Below are 22,755 nucleotides of genomic sequence, written 5' to 3'. Positions count from 1 at the left end.
CCAACGTCTCCCTCAGACAGGGCGACGGTATTGGAAGCCATTCACAAGCTGTTTTCTCAGCAGGTGATAGTCAAGGTACCCCTCCTACAACAGGGAAAGGGGTATTACTCCACGCTATTTGTGGTACCGAAGCCGGACGGCTCGGTAAGACCTATTCTAAATCTGAAATCTTTGAACCTGTACATACAAAAATTCAAGTTCAAGATGGAGTCACTCAGAGCAGTGATAGCGAATCTGGAAGAATGGGACTTTATGGTGTCCCTGGACATAAAGGATGCTTACCTGCATGTCCCAATTTGCCCTTCACATCAAGGGTACCTCAGGTTCGTGGTGCAAAACTGTCATTATCAGTTTCAGACGCTGCCGTTTGGATTGTCCACGGCACCTCGGGTCTTTACCAAGGTAATGGCCGAAATGATGATTCTTCTGCGAAGAAGAGGCGTATTAATTATCCCTTACTTGGACGATCTCCTGATAAGGGCAAGGTCCAGAGAACAGCTGGAGGACGGAGTAGCACTAACCCGACTAGTGCTGCAACAACACGGGTGGATTCTGAATTTTCCAAAATCTCAGTTGACCCCGACGACACGTCTGCTGTTCCTGGGAATGATTCTGGACAGGGTTCAGAAAAAGGTGTTTCTTCCGGAGGAGAAAGCCAGGGAGTTATCCGAACTTGTCAGGAACCTCCTAAAACCAGGGAAAGTGTCTGTGCATCAATGCACAAGAGTCCTGGGAAAGATGGTGGCTTCTTACGAAGCGAATTCCATTCGGCAGATTCCACGCACGAACTTTTCAGTGGGATCTGCTGGACAAATGGTCCGGATCACATCTGCAGATGCATCAGCGGATAACCTTATCGCCACAGACAAGGGTGTCTCTTCTGTGGTGGTTGCAGAGTGCTCATCTGTTAGAGGGCCGCAGATTCGGCATACAGGACTGGGTCCTGGTGACCACGGATGCCAGTCTGAGAGGCTGGGGAGCGGTCACACAGGGAAGAAACTTCCAGGGAGTATGGTCAAGCCTGGAGATGTCTCTTCACATAAATATACTGGAGCTAAGAGCGATTTACAATGCTCTAAGTCTGGCAAAACCCCTGCTTCAGGGTCAGCCGGTGTTGATCCAGTCGGACAACATCACGGCAGTCGCCCACGTAAACAGACAGGGCGGCACAAGAAGCAGGACAGCAATGGCAGAAGCTGCAAGGATTCTTCGCTGGGCGGAAGATCATGTGATAGCACTGTCAGCAGTATTCATTCCGGGAGTGGACAACTGGGAAGCAGACTTCCTCAGCAGACACGATCTACACCCGGGAGAGTGGGGACTTCATCCAGAAGTCTTCCACATGATTGTGAACCGTTGGGAAAAACCAATGGTGGATATGATGGCGTCCCGCCTCAACGATAAACTGGACAGGTATTACGCCAGGTCAAGAGACCCTCAGGCAATAACTGTGGACGCTCTGGTAACACCGTGGGTGTTCCAGTCAGTGTATGTGTTCCCTCCTCTGCCTCTCATACCAAAAGTACTGAGAATTATACGGCAAAAGGGAGTAAGAACGATACTAGTGGCTCCGGATTGGCCAAGAAGAACTTGGTACCCGGAACTTCAAGAGATGCTCACGGAGGATCCGTGGCCTCTACCTCTAAGACGGGACCTGCTTCAGCAGGGACCGTGCCTATTCCAAGACTTACCGCGGCTGCGTTTGACGGCATGGCGGTTGAACGCCGAATTCTAAGGGAAAAAGGCATTCCGGAAGAGGTCATTCTTACACTGGTAAAAGCCAGGAAGGAGGTGACTGCACAACATTATCACCGCATTTGGAGAAAATATGTTGCGTGGTGTGAGGCCAGGAAGGCCCCCACGGAGGAATTTCAACTGGGTCGATTCCTACATTTCCTGCAAACAGGATTGTCTATGGGCCTCAAATTGGGGTCCATTAAGGTTCAAATTTCGGCCCTGTCGATTTTCTTCCAGAAAGAATTGGCTTCAGTTCCTGAAGTCCAGACTTTTGTAAAAGGAGTACTACATATACAGCCCCCGGTTGTGCCCCCAGTGGCACCGTGGGATCTTAATGTAGTCTTGGATTTTCTCAAATCCCATTGGTTTGAGCCGCTCAAATCGGTGGAGTTGAAGTATCTTACATGGAAAGTAACCATGCTACTGGCCCTGGCTTCAGCCAGGAGAGTATCAGAATTGGCGGCTTTATCATATAAGAGCCCATATCTGATTTTCCATACGGACAGGGCAGAACTGCGGACGCGTCCTCATTTTCTGCCTAAGGTGGTGTCAGCGTTTCACCTGAACCAGCCTATTGTGGTGCCTGCGGCTACTAACGATTTGGAGGATTCCAAGTTGTTGGACGTGGTCCGGGCATTGAAAATATATATTTCAAGAACGGCGGGAGTCAGAAAGTCTGACTCACTGTTTATATTGTATGCACCCAACAAGATGGGTGCTCCTGCTTCTAAGCAGACGATTGCTCGTTGGATTTGTAGCACAATTCAACTTGCACATTCTGTGGCAGGCTTGCCACAACCTAAATCTGTCAAGGCCCATTCCACAAGGAAAGTGGGCTCATCCTGGGCGGCTGCCCGGGGGGTCTCGGCATTACAACTCTGCCGAGCTGCTACTTGGTCAGGGGCAAACACGTTTGCAAAATTCTACAAATTTGATACCCTGGCTGAGGAGGACCTTGAGTTCTCTCATTCGGTGCTGCAGAGTCATCCGCACTCTCCCGCCCGTTTGGGAGCTTTGGTATAATCCCCATGGTCCTGACGGAGTCCCCAGCATCCACTTAGGACGTTAGAGAAAATAAGAATTTACTTACCGATAATTCTATTTCTCGTAGTCCGTAGTGGATGCTGGGCGCCCATCCAAAGTGCGGATTGTCTGCAATACTTGTACATAGTTATTGTTACAAACAAATTCGGGTTGTTATTGTTGTGAGCCGTCTGTTCAGAGGCTCCTACGTTTGTCATACTGTTAACTGGGTTCAGATCACAAGTTATACGGTGTGATTGGTGTGGCTGGTATGAGTCTTACCCGGGATTCAATATCCTTCCTTATTGTGTACGCTCGTCCGGGCACAGTATCCTAACTGAGGCTTGGAGGAGGGTCATAGGGGGAGGAGCCAGTACACACCACCTAATCCTAAAGCTTTATTTTTGTGCCCTGTCTCCTGCGGAGCCGCTATTCCCCATGGTCCTGACTGAGTCCCCAGCATCCACTACGGACTACGAGAAATAGAATTATCGGTAAGTAAATTCTTATTTTTTTTAGTAGTAGTACAACAGGTACCAGCGGGCCTGGTTTTCCACCGCATGCTGGTACTTGTGGTTCTCCAAGTACCAGCTTGCGGGGGAGGCTTGCTGGGACTTGTAGTACTGCTACTAAAAACAATATTCACATTTTTACAAAAAGGCTATCAGCCCCCCATCCGCCGCCCTTGGATGGGGGGGACAGCCTCGGGCTTCTCCCCTGGCCCTTGGGTGGCTGGAGGGGGGACCCCTTGATTTAAGGGGTTCCCACTCCTCCAGGGTACCCCGGCCAGGGGTGACTAGTTGGGTATGTAATGCCAGGGCCGCAGGGACCTAGATAAGTGTCCCCCGGTTGTGGCATTATGTACCTGACTAGTGGAGCCCGGTGCTGGTTTCAAAAATACGGGGGACCCCTACGCTTTTTGTCCCCCGTATTTTTGGAACCAGGACCAGGCGCAGAGCCCGGTGCTGGTTTATGAAATATGGGGGAACCCCGGTCATTTTTCCCCCCATATTTTTGAACCAGGACCGGCTCAAAGAGCCCGAGGCTGGTTTTGCTTAGGAGGGGGGACCCCACGCATTTTTTCCAGCAAATTGAACACTTTCCCACCCCTTCCCACTGATAAACATGCACGGATCTCATGGATCCGTGCATGCCTATCAGAACACGGTAAAAAAAAGCAGATCTGTTTTATTTTCGCTTTTTTTTACAATTTGTATTTTTTCACGGCAGTGTTTGGCTATTGCCGGCAGTGTTTGTGAATTACACTTTTTAGTAAGTTACCGAGTTCTACCGATGGTGTATTCATGCGTATTTTTTTCCTTTGACTTCCAAAAAAATACGAATGCCCTCATCACTGCCGTGATTTGAGTTTAGTAAATTCCCGAGGTGACACTTTGAAGAAAAAACACCATCTCGGTCAAAATCGGGACCTTAGTAAATAAACCCCCTGGTGTCTGTTCTGGATGTCAAAACTTTCATGCAAGGAGTATTGCATGTCCAACCACCTTATGTGTCACCAGTCCCACCATTGGACTTTATTTAGTTTTGCTGCTCTTCAGCATGCTTCATTTGAGCCATTTGATACAGTGGAATTAAGGTGGTTAACTTGAAAATTAGCTTTTCTTTTGGCTACCTCCTCAGCTTGCAGAGTTTCTGAGTTGGCAGCATTGTCAGCTAGCTTCCCCCTTTTGTTTTTGCATACGGACCGAGCGGTTCTCCGCACTCGGACATCTTTTGTTCCTAAAGTGGTTTCAAGATTTCACCTACAGTAAATGCTTTCCAGTTTAAAGATGTGGTACGAGCACTCAGATTATATGTGGAACAAACTGCTGTTTTACGTAAAACGGACAGCCTGTTGGTACTTTATAACGCCTATAAAGGAATCTGGCCAGCATCAAAACAGTCTCTTGCTCGTTGGATTACTTCCACTATCAAGCAGGCATATACAGCCTTGAGCGAGTCAGTACCTGATACCATTCGGGCACATTCGACTGTGAGTGCTTCTTGGTCAGCTCAGTAGGGTGCCTCAGTTGAGCAGCTGTGCAAGGTGGCCACCTGGTCCTCAGTGCACACAATTACCACATTTTATCGGTTCCACACATTTGTGGCTAAAGATGTCCGTTTTGCTCACAACGGGGCAGATATATTAAGCCTGGAGAAGTGATAAAGTAGTAATAAATGCAAGGTGATAACGCAGCAGCCAATCAGCTCCAATATGTAAATTGACAGTTAGGAGCTCATTGGCTGGTGTGTTATCACCTTACAATTATCACTGCTTTATCAGTTCTCCAGGCTTAATACATCTACCCCAATGTTTTGCATACAGCATTGCCTGTGCGTAATCCTCCTCCCTCTTAAGGCTTGCTTGGGCAAGTCCTAGCATCGGTGCTTCACAGATAGGATAAAAGAGGAAACAAGATTCTGGGTTACTCACAGTAGAATCAATTCCTCTGAGTCCAGCTGGGAGTCACTGGAGGAAATCAGTCAATTTACCGATGGTCAAAATTCCGACAAGGTCAAAATCCCGACACGGACAAAATACCGACATATAAAATACCGACAGGTCAAAATGCCAATATGATTTTTTCATTGAAACCGACTTGTTCATACTTTACCATCCCAGTGAACCTGGAGGGGGGATATACTAGTGTGCCGACGCAGCGAGACATCATGCCCGAAGCATGGCGAGCGCAGCAATCAATGCGAGGGGACGCGGTACACTTATATGGTGTCTATGTCGACATACACAAAAAAAAACAATGAAAAACTCATGTTGGCATTTTGACCTGTCGATATTTTACATGTCGGTATTTTGACCTTGTCAGTATTTTAAATGTCGGTATTTTGTCCATGTCGGGCTTTTGACCTCGTCGGGATTTTGACCGTCGATCAATTGATGTCGGGATTTTGATTGTAGGTATTTCATACCGATCCATCATTGAATTTCCTCCCTGATGTGTGTGTGTGATTTTTTTTTAATGTTCATTTCTTATTCTTTAGTTTTCTACTTTGGCTTGGCTACTCAGATAACTGGGGAGCTAAGGGAAGGGGAGGGTATATAAAGGAGGGGGATTTCAGTCAATTATTTTAGTGCATACTCCTCGGACCCTCCCTCATATCCTAGTGTCAGTGATTCCCAGATAGACTCAGAGGAATTTATTCTACTGTGAGTAATCAAAGTCTTGTTTTGTCTGAGGTTTGGTTTTGGGTTGTATTTTTTTGGTGGCCTTCATTATGAAGTGTATTTTGTAAATATTTACAGACGCAACAAAGGGCAACCAAAGAGTGGAATATCCAACTTTTAAAGTTGATAATAAAACACCTACTAGAACATCAACATCAGACAGACCACAAGGTAATTTATTTATTTATATTTAATTTTCTTTATAAATGAAGTCTACTTTTATTGTAAGTGATAACTATTTATTGTAGTTATTAAAAATTAAAATAAAGGATGTAGAGTAACAGCAGGCACAAAGATAAATATTCATTGTGTTGCAAATAAAACGTTAGAAAACACCATTGATACGGTATTGGCCTGTAAAGGGCTGTTGTCAGAAATTGTTGGGCCCGGGGGTTGTCAAAATAGGCAGCAGACCCCCAAGAAGAAAAATAAATAAATAAAACAGGCGGACGGTGCTGTGGTTAATGTGGGTGGAGCTATAGTGCGGCATCAATTGGTGTATAAACTAACTTTAAAAAATTGTCAAAGTTTGGCCAGTGTGTGTTTTACAACTTGTAAAACTATACAAATACAGAAATATAGAAGAGAAAACTACTGTAAATACATTCACAGAAAACCAGAATCCATACTAAATATATAAAAGTGTAGAAACTTTTGTGCAGTTCATATGAGGAAACTGGCAAATGTTACTGTCGTCAGGTATTTCGCCAGAGATAGCAGTGAGGGGGAAAAAAATATTTAATCAGAAGTTTGTTCTTATCGTCCTTGCTCCGGTTACACCACGTTATTTCTGGTCGTTGGCTAGCAGGACTCCATTGCTTTCAACAGAAGAGGAGGAAGATGGTAAGGTATGAAGAAGGGAGATATGGAAGATGAAAGGCAGTGGCAGGATGAGGGACATGGCAAGATGAAAAGTGGTTGTGAAGGGCATAGGGGAAAGGTGGGTGGTGGGACAATATATGGGACACCAGTGATGTCTGAATATGGGAGGGCTGAAACTGGAGGGTCACAGGACAGGAAAGACTTGACATTGGGGATGCAGGGCAGGGAGGGATCGACATGGGGGGGTCACAGGGCAGGGAGGTCTAGATCATGGCGAAGTGCAGATCAGGGAGGTCTGGGCCTATTAGGTGCACAGGGATGGCGAGACATGGTTACGGGTGGCACAAGACAGAGAACACTGGACCAGTGGGGGCACAGGACAGAGAAGTCCAGACCAGGGGCACAGAGTAGGATGGGCATCAGTATATTGAATTTACATAATAAATATGTAAAGATGCGCTAATGTTTGTCAGCTGCTCAAAGAATGTATTACCAATAGTATAATTAATGAGCGCTTTGTGAGGATGGAATGATTTAGGAGTGTAGAAACACATTTGTATAAATATATTAGTATAAAAACATTGTCAGGGTAAGAATTTGTTTGAGTGGAGACGCTGATGATGTGTTACTGTAGAGATCTGTGCGGTTATGATAGCTGTCGCTGTATAGTATAGCACTGTGTTTCCCAGGCTATGGCTGTACTGCGTAACGTTGAGCTAATTTAGGCTGTCCTCTAATATTCATTGAATTTAGCGATGGACACAAGCCAGTTGCAGTTGGCAGTCCAACAGCCAATCAGGGGTGGCGACAGCGAACTGCATTTGGCTTGCGTGCGGCTCCAAATTCAAAATGCTGCCGATGTCAATCCATGCCTTGCTGCTGGTCTGTGATCTGCTGCCGGGCCCCCTCTCTGTCCAAGCCTGGTATAGACGTACAAGTATTCGCCCCCTTGATGACGGCCCTGGTCCTGTAACACGAATAACACTAATCGAACAAGTGGGGAGGGAGATGTGGGATTGAGTGCAGAAGGGGTCAAAGGGGAAAGAAGACACCTGAAGACGGAAAGGGTGTAGAATCTGAGCAAATACTGCCGAGATTGGTGGGTTTGTACAAGAAAACAAACTACGAGTTTGCGGCTGCTGGCAGAGTATCATTACTAAGGGAAGGTAGTAAACGTGATCTATTGATATCAGCTGCTTGTTCTCTACCAGTCATCATGTGGCCATGTTTTTCAAGGAACAAGGATGTTAAATCCTCATCATCAGTGTGGGGTAAATGTATTAACACTTCCTGCTTCATCTCACTACTGTGGCGAAGCAGGAATGGACATAGACAAGATGCACTAACATCTTGTCTGCCAAAGCAGGTGAGCGCCTGCTGTGGTCTATTGTCATCACCACGTGCAGCTGTCGAAATTGAAAGCTGCAGGTGTCGGAACAGTCAGTGATGCTGACCATTCATACATTGCCACCTTCTATCTATTAGATAGCAGTGCCGATATGGACAGGAGCGTATATGTGCCCGCACCGCTAGTGTCTTACATGGGGGAGAAGTGGCATCAGCGTACATAACGTACACTGATACTGCTTCTTCCCCATATCGCAGGATAAACACATCTACCACATAATCCTTTTTCCGCTCAGTCAGAATTCACCTAGGACACGTTTTGGTGTATTGTGAATGAACAATTTTCTGGTGACTCGTGACTTGTATTTGCGTTTGTGACATTGGGGGTGTGTAGGTGTGAGTTAAAAAAATCTTTTTTTTTTTTTTAATACAGACCCTGAGAGATATCCAAACAACAAAAAAACAGTTCCTGTTTCACAGTCCGAACCTGTTACTGAAACAGATCCACTAGTGTCTAGGGCAGCACCATTCTCTATACCCCATGGTAAGAACATCTTTCTCTATGAAGTTTCCATCTTGATGTGGGGGGGAGGGGGGGGGGGATTTGTTGTTTTGTGGCCTTCATTATGAATTGTATTTTGTAAATATTAACAGACTCTGCAACAAAGGGCAACCAAAGAGTGGAATATCCAGCTTTTAAAGTTGATCATAAAGCACCCACTAGAGCACCAACATCATACAGACCACAAGGTGATTTTTTCATATATTTATTTATTTTTTATGAAAACTACTTATATTGTAAGTGATAACTATTTATTGTAGTTACTAATTAAAATAAAGGATGTAGAATAACTGCAGGCACACACATAAGAGACAAACATTCAGGGGGATATCCAGTTACTGGTGGTACATTACCGAGAGTAATTAAATCACCTTGGGTTATCCTATTAACCCCAATAAGCCGGCACGAACTGCAGCTTATCATGGTATTTGTTACTACATTAGGTGCTGGCTCCTGACAGCTCCCAGTGCATCGCTGACCTCCGGCACCCCAGTCATGTGACCGTCGCCGGGGACAGGGGAAGAGGGGGGGATGCGGTGCTACTCCGGTCTCATCGCTGACTGCTGGCTCTCAGGGATTTTTGCAGCAGGGTACATTGTGGTCCACAGGGAAACATCAGGGTATAGAGTGGATCTTGATCCAGAGGCACTAACAGGCTAAAGCTTTAGGCTGTCCCTGGATGCATTGGGGCGTCCTCTATAACCCCACCTCCAGACACTGAGCTCATTTTTGAGTTGGTGCCTGCAGCAGCAGGTCTTCTAACAGAGGTGCTGCGCTGGGCAGCCCTGAAAAAGCTTTCTAAGAAGACTTCAAGGGCCGCAGCGCTGATATGTCAGTGTGACATTCAAATCTGCGGCTCCATCACCTCCCAAGTGGCGTTGCATACTCTAAGCAGCCTGTTCCCGGGTACTTGCGGCGGAAATGCTTTGGCTTTAGGCACACGGTCGCAGACACTCTCCTGATTCGCTTGGCTGCTACGGGGAGGATGTAAGAGGGTCTCCCAGGCAGGGCCCACCATTGAATCGCTGTCTAGGGAGTTGGACCGTGACGCTGGCGTGGATACTGTCACCGAGCAGGGACCCCACTAGACCACCGGAGCGTATGGAGTACAGGTCGGGTGTACTAACACCCCATTTAATAAGGCTCACAGTACCCAGGGAGGTGACACTTGACCTGTAGCCCCTCCCCCTGCCAGGGTGCCATCTACTGCAGATTTTCCCGCCCTGCAGCTGCCTTACACTCTCCCTCACTTCCTGACTGAGACGCTGGGCACCATCTTATAAGCATAGCTGCGGCTGGTCTATGGGACTGCAGGGTAAGGTCTTCCTTGTAAAGCCGCCTGTATACAGCGCTGTGACTTTACAACCACCTGTGTATTCTACTTGTCTTTGTACAGACAGCGGTAGTTAAGAAAAAGTACCAATTACAGGATATAGTGTATGAGTATTTTGGGTCTAGGACCGCGCTGTGTTTTATATATATATATATATATATATATATATATATATATATATATATATATATATATATTAGACCAGTGCAGTGTTATTGTCATTTTAATAAATATCTGCATAGCCTGTGACAGTGTGTGTGCCTGTATCTGCTGTGGGGTTTCACTTTTAGTGTTTCTCTTACATCCTAGAGGATGCTGGGGTCCATATTAGTACCATGGGGTATAGACGGGTCCACCAGGAGACAATTGGCACTTTAAGAGTTCAACAGTGTGGGCTTTGCTTCTCCCTCTATGCCCCTCCTAGCACTCTCAGTTTAGAAAATGTGCCCGGAGGAGCCGGTCACAGCTACTAGAGGAGCTCTACAGAGCTTTTTTTTAGTAAAAGTTTATTTCAGAGTTTTTATTTTACAGGGAGGCTTCTGGCAACAGCCTCCCTGCATCGGGGGACTGAGGGAGGGGGGGAGGGCAGTGTCCGCCCTGTGGGGTCTGAGCCACTGTCTCCGCTGACTGGACACTGAGCTCCAGAAGGGATAGATCGTTCCCCGCCGCAGGGGAACGCTCACCTCAGTAGCATACCGCCACCCCCTTGCAGAGCTGAAGTGGGACGAGTGAGTCACCGACCCCTTTAGCAAGCGGGGGGCCAGTGTGAAGATGGCGGCTACAGGGTAGGAGCGCAGTACTAACCGCTTCGGGGGAGGCTCAGCGGTACCTGGGTGCGGCGCTTTGAGGGGCGCCCTGAGCCAGCGCCTGAACCCTACACTGACCAAAAAAGCCTGTCTGGGTCAGCAGATCTCAGCCAGCACAAAATCCTCAGGCCAGTATGATCTCAGTAGAGCGGGAAGACAGCGCCATTAAGGGGGCGGAGCTTCACCTCAGAGCGGACCCAGCAGCGTTTCAGCGCCATTTTCCTGCCTGCAGTCGGATGCAAGTGGATGTGTACAGTCCCTCCAGTGCAACTCCAGCTATCTCGCTGGTGTAGGGTCTCCCTATACCTGTAATAGCGTTGTGTGTGGGTTGGCTCCAATCTCTGGGTCTCTCTTCCATTCTTGGGGGGGAAACTCTGTATGCCCTGTACCCTGTGTGTATGTGGGGTGTACTACTGTAGCAACCATGTCTAGAGACTCTGTTTCATATGCTGCAGAGGATTTATCTTCTCAGGAAGATCCCATCAAATGTAATCAGGATTGCACTGTTGTAGCGGAGATCCCAGCTAGAGAAGCGGAGTGGTTAACCTCTCTTAGGGGGACTGTTTCTCAGATTTCTGAAAGGGTTACAAGGACTGAGCATGCAACTCAGGTATTGCAATCCTCTATGGCAGTATGGTCTGATACTGCTCCCTTAGGGCCCCCTGCGGTGCATTCTCACAAACGTGCTCTTGCCCAGATTATGCAGGATGACACGGATACCAACTTTGACACCGCAGACGGTGATGGGGATGTGTTGAGGGGGACGGCATCACTTGCTAAGGGGGTGCAGTTGATGATTGAGGCCATGCGGGATGTGTTGCATATTTCTGACACACCTACTGAGCAGGTTGAGGAGGCCTTTTTCACGGACAGTAAGAAAGCCCCTCTCACCTTCCCAGCATCTATGGAATTAAATGCTCTATTTGAAAAAGCCTGGGAAAACCCGGAGAAAAAATTCCAGATCCCTAAAAGGGTCCTGGTTGCATTTCCCTTCCCAGAAGATGATAGAAAAAAATGGAAGTCTCCGCCTATAGTTGACGCCTCTGTATCCAGGCTGTCAAAACAGGTAGTTTTACCAGTCCCGGGATCTACCGCGTTGAAGGACCCGGTAGATCGCAAGGTGGATTGAGAAGTTCAGATTATTTCTAATAAATATTTAAAATGCCAGCGTTTAATATATGTTGCTGACGCAAGGCGCATCTTATTACCATATACGATAAAAGTGTGCTGTACGTCGCAAACACTACATCCCTTAAGAGAAAACAAACACTTGCACACATTGTATGAGTTCCAATGCTCATAGATGTATATATTTGATATTAAAAGGATATGTATACAATATATCACATATACAGTATATATCATTCAGTTATAATGTTACAATTACACAAGAAGCAGATAGTTACAAAAGACTCCATTACAGCCAACATACATACATACATTACCCTTTCCCATAGAACATTTTCTCCATTTCTCCCCCTCTCCCTCTCAGCAAGCAAAAACAACTAACTCTCTAAGTCCTAGAAACTGCATATATCAAAACAGTGGGAGTTAACCGGTTGTTGGTTTCAGGCTCCTTCCATAAGAGGGAGGTCTCTCATTCATGATGCGTCATTGGTCAGTTCATATGCAAGCAACGTCCAGCCTTGAATCAGACATCATAGGGGTTGTCCACTGGGATCCTGCCCACATGCTTTCTTTGGAATGTCCTTTTGTTCTCATTAGAATTGTGGCTTCATATTCCTACACTTGGTCATAACTCATCGTAGCAGTGTGCTAGAATCTAACCACAGCTATCAAATTAACACACTCATTCCCTTAATTATTTTGACACCAAGCATGACATTTTTATCTTGTTCCGTTCCATAAAAACACATATATGATGTTATACTCTATTATGTATTTTAATACATTTTAATGTCTGGTGCTTGACATGTTTAATTTGTGTGTGGTATGAAATGTGTTGAATATATCTTTGTGGCTTGTCTGTGTGAATGCGTATTATACCATATATTGCTGTGCACGCTGCATGTATTCGCACGCACAGTGACTCATCTGTTTGGAGTTTGTATGTTTTCTGTATGTAATATTTTTGACTTCGACAGTCCACCCTTTGACAGTAGACAATAACTGTCATAACTATCACACTAAACATAATTACAAAAAATTTATTTCAAACACATAATCGGTGACCTAGACACGCGTATGTATTCATTTCGCAAATCAGACATGGACTATTTTTGGGGAAAACCGGTAGGAGGACGAGACATCCTCTATATGCTCTCGGCGGTCACGGGACCACTGGTTGGGTGTGGGCGACATTCAACCTATAGAGTATGCTGGGACAGTGCTATGGACTATGATGTCTGATTTGAACGAACGTTGCACACATACATGTACCTACGTCTTTGTACACTGATGTTCGGATTCGATAGAGGTTTTGCTGGGTAGAGGGCGAAAAAACACAAACAAATCGTGAAAGAGACATATCAAATTTTCATGGTATATATTCCTATCACTCCCTGAACATTGTTTCCATTTCTGGATTGTATGCTAGATCTGTTTCATCGTTGAACAAGGGTTATTATTTCAGGCAGTGTCCTTCCTAGATAACATGAGCCTTCGGAGTTTGGGGAGATCCATTCATAAACTTTCCTTCCACATATATTAATGAGCTCTTTATCTGTTATGTGTGAATAGCCATTGTCTGATTGTTCCTGATTACCTCCCAATTTCCTGATTTTCCTGAAATTGGTGAGATTTAAACATACCAGGGATTTATCTATGATACTGGTGGATCTTAAGACTAGGGGGTCTAGTTAAATTCCTTATTCACTGGTGTCTCCCCCCCCCCCCCCCTCCCCTCCGTGTCATTCAAGTACCTCAGCTAACTCTAAAGAATATGGCACTAATCCTGCATTATTTGGTCTTAGAGGTACCTGTGAGCACATCCAACATTCCGTTTTGTTTAAGACCTTACCCACTAGTGAGTGGTAATCACTCAAGGGATGCCTGTCAAATGCTGCCTTACTGCTAGACTGACATCTCTGGATGCACTCATCTTCAATTATAGGGTCACAATAACTACAAAATACAGTATTCCTCAATAGCCTATCACGTTACCTCTGAACTCCGTAACTACTAGACCTTTGATTTTTAACTGGCTTTAAACAAAGTGATAGGCTGATCCTGGGATCCTATGAAGACATCACTCCTTTCTCCAGAACCAGTTACAGTCCCACACTCCACTCCTCATGAAAACCTCACAAAAATAGAATGCCCTGAAAAAAAATGTTTGTCAACGGAAAAAAGAAAGATAGAACAAAACAAATCTTGCCTGTAGCAAATCCATTACAATGACTGGTCTTTCTGTAATCTTTTAGTACGGTCAGGTAGTGTTCAACAGTGCCGCCTCTCAGTCTTCACGAAACAGACTCTCGGGGGATACTTCTGCGATCTCACTCCATTTACGAGTTCCTTCCAGACTACCGACTTTCCTCTGATGGGAATCGTGGACCCAAGTCTGTCTCTCAGCTACTTTCACTGGGATTGTGCTGTCAACAAAACTTGGTACAATCCTTCCCACCTGTCTTATTAGGCAACCTGAGCGTAACACAATAACACAGTCTCTTGGTTCACAATCAAGACGGGTGGTATTCATGTGACCGGCGGTCGGGTGACCGACAGTCACATGACCTCCTCCACCATCCCGACCGCTCACTATCCCGATGGTCGGCATGCCGACCAACAGGGACTATTTCCACTCGTGGGTGTCCACGACACCCATAGAGTGGGAATAGAACCCGTGGCGACCGCAGGTCGCCACCGAGCCCCCAGCGTGGCGAGCACAGCGAGCCTGCAAGGGGCTTGCTGCACTCGCCCCTCCCCGCCGGGATCCTGGCGTCGGTATGCTGCCGGGGATCCCGGCGTCTGTAAGCTGACCGCCGGTCAGCCGTACTACACCCATCAAGACAGTTAGTAGTTGGCATATCAGGAATCAACAGTTTCAAGTTCTTTTGATAAGTTCTCAAATGCTGGCTCATCTCGATAAGGTACTGTACGGTCACCTCATTGGTGTATTTCTGATCATGGTGCGGATCGATCATGACATGAGGTTGTCTTCCAAAAACAGAACAAAAACAAAACAAAAATTTCAAAGAGGGTGATTCGTTAAATGGGGATCTGGGAGTGGTTCCGATGCTACATAACACTAGTGGCAGTGTCTATGACCACAATAGTCCAGTTTCAAGCTATCACTTTGCTCCTAGCCTAAGGATACCATATCTACACACACATTTCTGCACAATTTTCTTTGCGGTAAACACGCCAGTATTTGTGGCAGCAGGAAATGCCTCTACCCAGTTTGAGAAAACATCCGTGCTCACCAATACATATTTCAAATTCTGTACAAAGTCAATTTGTGTTACCTGAAAAAGGTCCGTCGGCAGGATAGATATGGGATGGCTCTGAAGGTACTAGCTTACCAAATGTTCTTCCTCATGCAAGTAAGACAGGTCATTGCTTTCCTGCTTGCCTGAAAAGAGAATCCTGGTGCACGCCATTAAACTCTTACCAATTTGCACATACCTTCCTTACCCTAGGTGAGTCAGACCATGTGCCGCCTCAGCTAGGCTTGGGAGATACGTCCTGGGTCCACTGGCTTACCTTGTCCATCTCTACAGAGTCTTGAGGACTCCTGACCATACCCCTTCGCCTTCCAGATCTCTCTTTCCTGTAGGGAACACAAATTTGCATCTTAATTTAACTGTTGTGTGTTGCAATGTAGAGTACCATGGTCATCACTCAAAAAAAAAAAAAAAACATCTCTAGAGGGAAAAAGGAAAAAAAATATCAGGTCTGCGTTCACCAACGGGCTGACACTTATGTCTGGTCTCGTAGTAAAGGTCTGATTCAGATATTCCATACCATCATGCATATCAGTGTCTATACAAAATTTCCCTTCACCAGTATTCTCATCCTCCACCCTTTGTGCATGACAAGGGTCACTGCAGTAATATACTGGTGCCATCGTGCTGATGAGACATGCCGGGTTCAGGCAGAACTTTGAAGGACCAGTGCGGCATGTGGTGTATGAACTGTCAAATCATGTACCAGTATTACGTCCCAGGTATTTGACCCTTGTCCTACACAACTGCGGTTTATCCCTTGAGACCTGGTGTCCTGTTTGGAAGAGACGAAACAGAAACTGCTTTGTATCTGCCAGGGACGACTCAAATCAATCAGCGCACAACAAGTCATCAAAATATTGTATCAGCACCGACCCATTCTCTGGCTGAAAGGACTGTGAACAGTCATGTAGGGCTTGGGAGAAAATACTCAGGCTGTCACTCGAAACCTTGGGAGAATCGGGTCCATGTATTGTACTCCCTTTGTCAACGCAAAAGATGAAGAGGAAACTGTGAAGAAAAACAGAATAGAGGTTGGTGACAGATAAGTTTGTAGAGGTGGAGGGGATTTTATTAAAATGACAACAGGATTGGGCACTACAGGGAATTAATTAACTACTTGGTCTACCCCCCTTAAAGCTTGTGCTTGCTGTGTCATTACTGGGACTACCTCGGCTATCAATCCAGTGTCCTGTCCATCCTAAGTTCATAGGGAACCCGGTATGTGTGTGATAATTTCCTCTACCTGTGATGGATATGAATCCGAACAGTGGAATGCAGCATTGGTCTTTGAGGAGTATCTAACATACCGTGTACTTCCTGAACGGGAGTACAATATATGTATTTCACATTTTAATTTACATAACAAAATCTCTGTCTATTAAGTTATTCAGGGGCCACTGCTGCTAGGGAAAAAAAGAAAAGGGTTTCGCATCATAGAGGCCCAATCGTAACTTCTGTAGGTTTTGTCAAAGGGTAATGTTGCACTTCTCTCGTTCTTCCCATTTGCCGAATTAGTGTTTACCAGTGATCTTATCCTGACGGAGAATTTTCTAGTAATGCAAAAAAAAAACAACAAGCTTCTAGGTCATTCAATCCTTCTCATCCCGTATTAAGGGTCTGTACATGGTCCAACAAACATTTCCGAGCTTATCTAGACTAGGGCATTACTAGAAATAAATACTTCTTATGTGGTAATTAAAAGAAATACCCTGGGGGTTACCCTATCTCTGTCCGCTTTCCTACTGGGAAATACTAATGTGCGGACAGGATATTCTCCATTTATGACATTCCTTTCTTGATTTTTTTATTTTATTTTTGGGTTTTTACTATATATGTGCTTGAATGACTCCATACTTACCAGTTCCACTGGTCTCAGCCACTTCCCCTGCAGGCTACAGCTCCTCTTTTACTGGTTGGATACTCCTCTGAGTGCATGAGAAATGGCTGAAACCAATCGGGCCGCCTTCTTTTCCTAAATAAAACTTTGACATACATTAGTACATATATAGGTTACATTCATATTTTTCATATTTTTTATTTTTATTATTTTCTATAGTTTGTATGCTGGCTGTAACTGCTTCCACATCCACATATGGCGTTGTACTTGCTTTCTCTTTTTTCTACTTATTTATTGTTGCTACAAGTTCAAACAGTTATTATGTTTTCGTTCTTGTCTTATATGACTTTGGTTAAACATACTACCTGCAATACCTCAAGATTAAAACCACCACCCCTAGGAAATGATGTCCTATCGTCCACTGTCTTTCGCACCCATTCATCACAAAAAGCCTCACCGTGTGGACCCATGCTTTCCACACATTATAAACTGCGCTTAATACCGCACCTTTTCCAGTGGAGGTTGAAAGCCTGTTGGAATGTTTTCCTGAGAGAGACTCAGTGAAAAATTCCTTTACTTTTGGGTTTCTATCCACTGGAATTTTGTTGGATGAGAAACAACTTATCGATCACCCTATCCAGTGAATGTCCACCCAGAAACTCCCTGTGTGAAGTTTCTTCTTCTTTACACAAATCACGTCTGCATACTGTATGCTCCACACAGTACGTATGATGATGCAATTTGCGCAAAAGAACGCAAATGGTATCACGTTGCGCCGTGTGTTGCACACACAGACATGCGGTCCAATCGCACAGCTTATAGATACTTGTTATCTATACGCCCTACGATCACAGGAGTCGAATTCTACCAGCTGCGCTCCACAGTCAGAGCGTAACGCCAAAAACCTTAAATCAATACTTCACAATCTATCACGCTCCTCCGCAAGTTTCCTCACTACTGGCTTATTTCTCTATAATGTAAGGTCGCTAGCCATCACGCCACCAAGCCTCTGCTAACTCAGTGTCTTCTACGGGTACCCGAATTGGTCATGGAGTTCAATGCATTCACACTTACTTTAAACCCACACTAATACACAATGTTTTCTGTACAGAAAAATATCACTCCCTTTGATTGATAGCTTGTCCCAGAGGTAGTACACTTTAAACAAAATATTATAGTAATCTGTTTTTAAAATCGGATAGTTACTTGTTAATTATACAACTACAAATCTTTTATCCCACCGGTTAAATTTTTTCCTATTGTGTGGTAAAACTTGCGCTTGCTACTTCACGCAGCCTTGCGTAAGCACGCAACCGTGCGTGTTCTCGCGCCACATGAGCGTTTCCGTACACTCACCTCACGTACTTTTTCTACCGTACTATGTGTACACCGTGCGTTCGCACTGAATATTCCACACTTATCATAATCAATGTAAGCAAAATTCTACTGCTCACTACACAATACACCTTTGTTCCTCACACCCGCTTGAAGTTGCCCACACGGGTAATCCTCCTTTGAGTGCTACCTAAAATTTTAGGCCGGAACAGAGTCCTGTATGTGTGTTACAATTTACCCACTTAAACAAATACACAGAATATATAGCAAATAAACGTATCCGATTCTATGCAGATCTATAATGACTATTGACTATTATTTAAATGCTATGATTCAGATTGGATAGCTATCTTGCAGAACATACGCTGATATAAATACCCATATAAAATAAATTAATTTGTGTGTGTGTATATATATATATATATATATATATATATATATATATTTATATATATACATATATTATTTACTACACTACTATGAAACTCCTCACCCTTCCAGTGCCTCTAATTTGCATATCAACAGGTGGTTCACATGCTTGTTGTTCAGGAGGGTGGTTAAATTCATTGGTAGCTTTTAAATGGTTTTGGATTTGTACATATATATTGTTTCTTTGTGACAAAGGAAACTGATTGCTTTAACCGACTGAAAGTCAGCTGTTGGCTAGGTGGATAGAGTGACCTTCCTAAAATGGCCACTGCTCCTCCCCCTTTTCCAAGCCATGTGCATGGACAAAATGGTGGACACCATGCCGCCAGAATACAAACACTAGCTCTTTTGTCACAAATAAATCACAAATTATACAAGCACCGGAAGTTTGCTACTTTAGGCCTGTGTTAGCAGTATGCGAATTGGACGCAGCATGCAAACACAGCTATATCATACCTATGCACCAACTTTTAAATGCTCTTTTAAATGTACTTAACAGATAAACAATCCAATCTGAATCAAACACAATATGACTTATTTGAACTTTGTTTTGCAACAATAAAAATACGCTGTAGCATTTTCTAATATTGTGCATTTATATATTGTCCCTTGAATTTCATATCAGCGCCTTACTGATAACACAAAAAAGCAAACTGCATGTGGTTCAGCAGCATCAAGATGCGTCCATCGTTAGCTGGTAGACCACAGCGGCGTCTGTACAGTGCATCATTAAGTACGTGATATCCCGTTTGCGAGCCCCCAACTGAGAAGTTCAGATTATTTCTAATAAATATTTAAAATGCCAGCATTAATATATGTTGCGGACACAAGGCGCATCTTATTACCATATACGATAAAAGTGCGCTGTACGTTGCAAACACTACATCCCTTAAGAGAAAACAAGCACTCGCACACATTGAGTTCCAACGCTCATAGATGTATATATTTGATATTAAAAGGATATGTATACAATATATCACATGTACAGTATATATCATTCAGTTATAATGTTACAATTACACAAGAAGCAGATAGTTACAAAGAATCCATTACAGCCAGCATACATACATTATCCTTTCCCATAGAACATTTCCTCCATTTCTCCCTCTCAGCAAGCAAAAACAACTAACTCTCTAAGTCCTTGAAACTGCATATATCAAAACAGTGGGAGTTAACCGGTTGTTGGTTTCAGGCTCCTTCCATTGGTACAGGAGAGGGAGGTCTCTCATTCATGATGTGTCATTGGTCAGTTCATATGCAAGCAACATCCAGCCTTGAATCAGACATCATAGGGGTTGGCCACTGGGATCCTGCCCACATGCTTTCTTTGGAATGTCCTTTTGTTCTCATTAGAATTGTGGCTAAATATTCCTACACTTGGTCATAACTCATCGTTGTAATGTGCTACAATCTAACCTCAGCTATCAAATTAACACACCCATTCCCCTGATTATTTTGACACCAAGCATTACATTTTTATCTTGTTCCGTTCCATTAATAGATATATATGATGTTATACTCTATTATATAATTTAATACATTATAATGTCTGGTGCTTTACATGTTTAATTTATGTGTGGTATGAAATATGTGTTTAATATATCTTTGTGGCTTGTCTATGTAAATGCGTGTGCTACCATATATTGCTGTGCACGCTGCATGTATTCGCACGCACAGCGACTCATCTGTTTGGCGTTTGTATGTTTTCTGTATGTAATATTTTTACTTCGACAGTCCACCCTTTGACAGTAGACAAAAACTGTCATAACTGTCACACTAAACATAATTAGGACTTGACAGCGGCGATGCCTTTGCACTTCAAGAGTAGCTCGCGACTAGCGCAGCTTTAGCGTGCTGGTCGGGAGCTACTCATCGCTCCCCGGCCCGCAGCGGCTGTGTGTGACGTCACGCAGCCGCTGCGGTCCGCCCCCCATTTGGTCTGGCCACGCCTGCGTTGGCCGGACCTCACCCACAAAATAGCAGCCAAACGCTGCTGTTCTGCCCGCCCAGCGACCGCCTCTGCCTGTCAATCAGACAGAGGCGATCGTAGCGGCCCGACGTGCTTCGGCCGCATGCGCAGTTCTGACCCGATCGCACCGCTGCGATAAACTGTAGCATGCGATCGGGTCAGAATGACCCCATAGTGTCCAGTGGGTACAGGCTGGAGTTTCAAACTCTCCCGCTTCACCGTTACTTCAAATCAGGCTTGCCAGCTTTGCCGGCAGACAGAGCGATTCTTCTGGACGCTGTCCGAAAATTGGTAGTGTCAGAGGTCATTGTTCCAGTTCCGCCTCTTCAGTGGAACAAAGGTTACTATTCGAACCTTTTTGTGGTACCGAAGCCGGATGGTTCGATAAGGGCAATTCAGAATTTGAAATCTTTGAACCCTTATCACGGAGTTCAAATTCAAGATGGAGTCTGTGAGAGCTGTCATCTCAGGACTGACGGACGGGGAGTTCCTGGTGTCCCTGTACATCAAGGATGCGTACCGCCACATTCCTATTTTGTCGCTGCATCAGGCCTATCTCAGGTTTGCACTGTTAGACGATCACTATCACTTTCAGGCACTGCCGTTTGGTCTCTCCACGGCACACAGGGTCTTCACCAAGGTGATGGCAGAGATGATGGTTCTCCTCCGCAAGCAGGGGGTGAACATAATTCTGTATCTGGATGATCTTCTGATCAAGGCACTGACCAGGGAGAAGTTGTTAATATCCATTGCTCAAGGAGCACGGTTGGATCCTGAACCTAACAAAGTCTCATCTGGAGCCGGGAAGGAGGCTGTCTTTACTGGGGATGATCCTCGACACGGAGGTGCAGAGGGTGTTTCTACCGGTGGAGAAAGCGTTGGTGATTCAAACAATGGTCCGGGATGTCTTGAAGCCTGCCCGGGTATCGGTTCATCAGCGCATCCGCCTTCTGGGGAAGATGGTTGCCTCCTACGAGGCTCTGCAGTACGGAAGGTTTCATGCTCGATCCTTTCAGCTGGATCTCTTGGACCAGTGGTCGGGATCTCACCTACACATGCACCAGAGGATACGTCTGTCACCGAAAGCTAGGATTTCGCTCCTCTGGTGGCTACAACTTCCACACCTTCTGGAGGGCCGAAGGTTCGGAGTTCAGGACTGGATCCTTCTAACCATGGATGCAAGTCTAAGAGTTTGGGGAGCAGTCGCTCAGGGGGAAACCTTCCAAGGAAGGTGGTCGAATCAAGAATCCCTTCTCCCAATGGACATCCTGGAGCTAAGAGCCATATACAACGACCTTCAAGCAGCACACCTTCTACAGGATCGGGCTGTTCAGGTTCAGTCGTACAACGTGACCACAGTGGCCTACATAAACTGACAAGGTGGAACGAAGAGCAGGACTGCAATGTCAGAGGTGTCAAGAATCCCCCTCTGGGCGGAAAGACATGCAGTGGCTATGTCAGCAATCTTCATTCTGGGAGTAGACAACTGGGAAGCAGACTTCCTCAGCAGACACGATCTCCATCCACGAGAGTGGGAACTCCACCCGGATGTATTTGAGGAGGTAACCGGTTGGTGGGGGGTTCCTCACATAGACATGATGGCCTCCCGCCTCAACAAGAAGCTGCGGAGGTACTGTTCCTGGTCGAGAGACCCGCAGGCAGTGGCGGTGGACCCTCCACTTCCTCTGATTCCAAAAGTTCTTCAACTTGTAAAAAGAACAAAGGTTCTGGCAATCCTCATTGCTCCGGACTGGCCAAGGAGGGCTTGGTACGCGGATCTTCTGCTGGCACCCTGTGATCTTGATGTGGTCAGTCAGGCGCCATCTTTTTTGTCGTGATGGATTGCACCTGAATGAGGAGGGGGCAGCGGTGCTGGGGGGAAGGATAGTTAGAATGTTGGGGGAGATTTTAAACTAGGTGCCTTTGGGAGGGTTTAGCAAGAAATCACGGGTCAATCAGTAA

General features: G+C 45.3%; 1 protein-coding gene across 3 annotated transcripts in view; it reads left to right on the top strand.

The window, feature by feature from the left end:
- LOC134927810 (mediator of DNA damage checkpoint protein 1-like) overlaps positions 1 to 22,755 on the top strand; it is an 840,332-nt gene that overhangs the window by 676,535 nt on the left and 141,042 nt on the right. For 2 of the 3 annotated variants that reach the window (XM_063922787.1, XM_063922786.1), the window contains exons 25-27: positions 6,023 to 6,115; positions 8,547 to 8,657; positions 8,768 to 8,863. In XM_063922787.1, the coding sequence (XP_063778857.1) occupies positions 6,023 to 6,115; positions 8,547 to 8,657; positions 8,768 to 8,863 (300 nt within the window). The remainder of the gene's footprint in view (positions 1 to 6,022; positions 6,116 to 8,546; positions 8,658 to 8,767; positions 8,864 to 22,755) is intronic. The other variant, XM_063922788.1, reaches the window with a different exon arrangement.

The sequence above is a fragment of the Pseudophryne corroboree genome, chromosome 5 (genome assembly GCF_028390025.1).
Source record: "Pseudophryne corroboree isolate aPseCor3 chromosome 5, aPseCor3.hap2, whole genome shotgun sequence".
NCBI classification, from domain to species: Eukaryota; Metazoa; Chordata; class Amphibia; order Anura; family Myobatrachidae; genus Pseudophryne; species Pseudophryne corroboree.
This window is presented reverse-complemented; position numbering and strand designations above follow the sequence as displayed.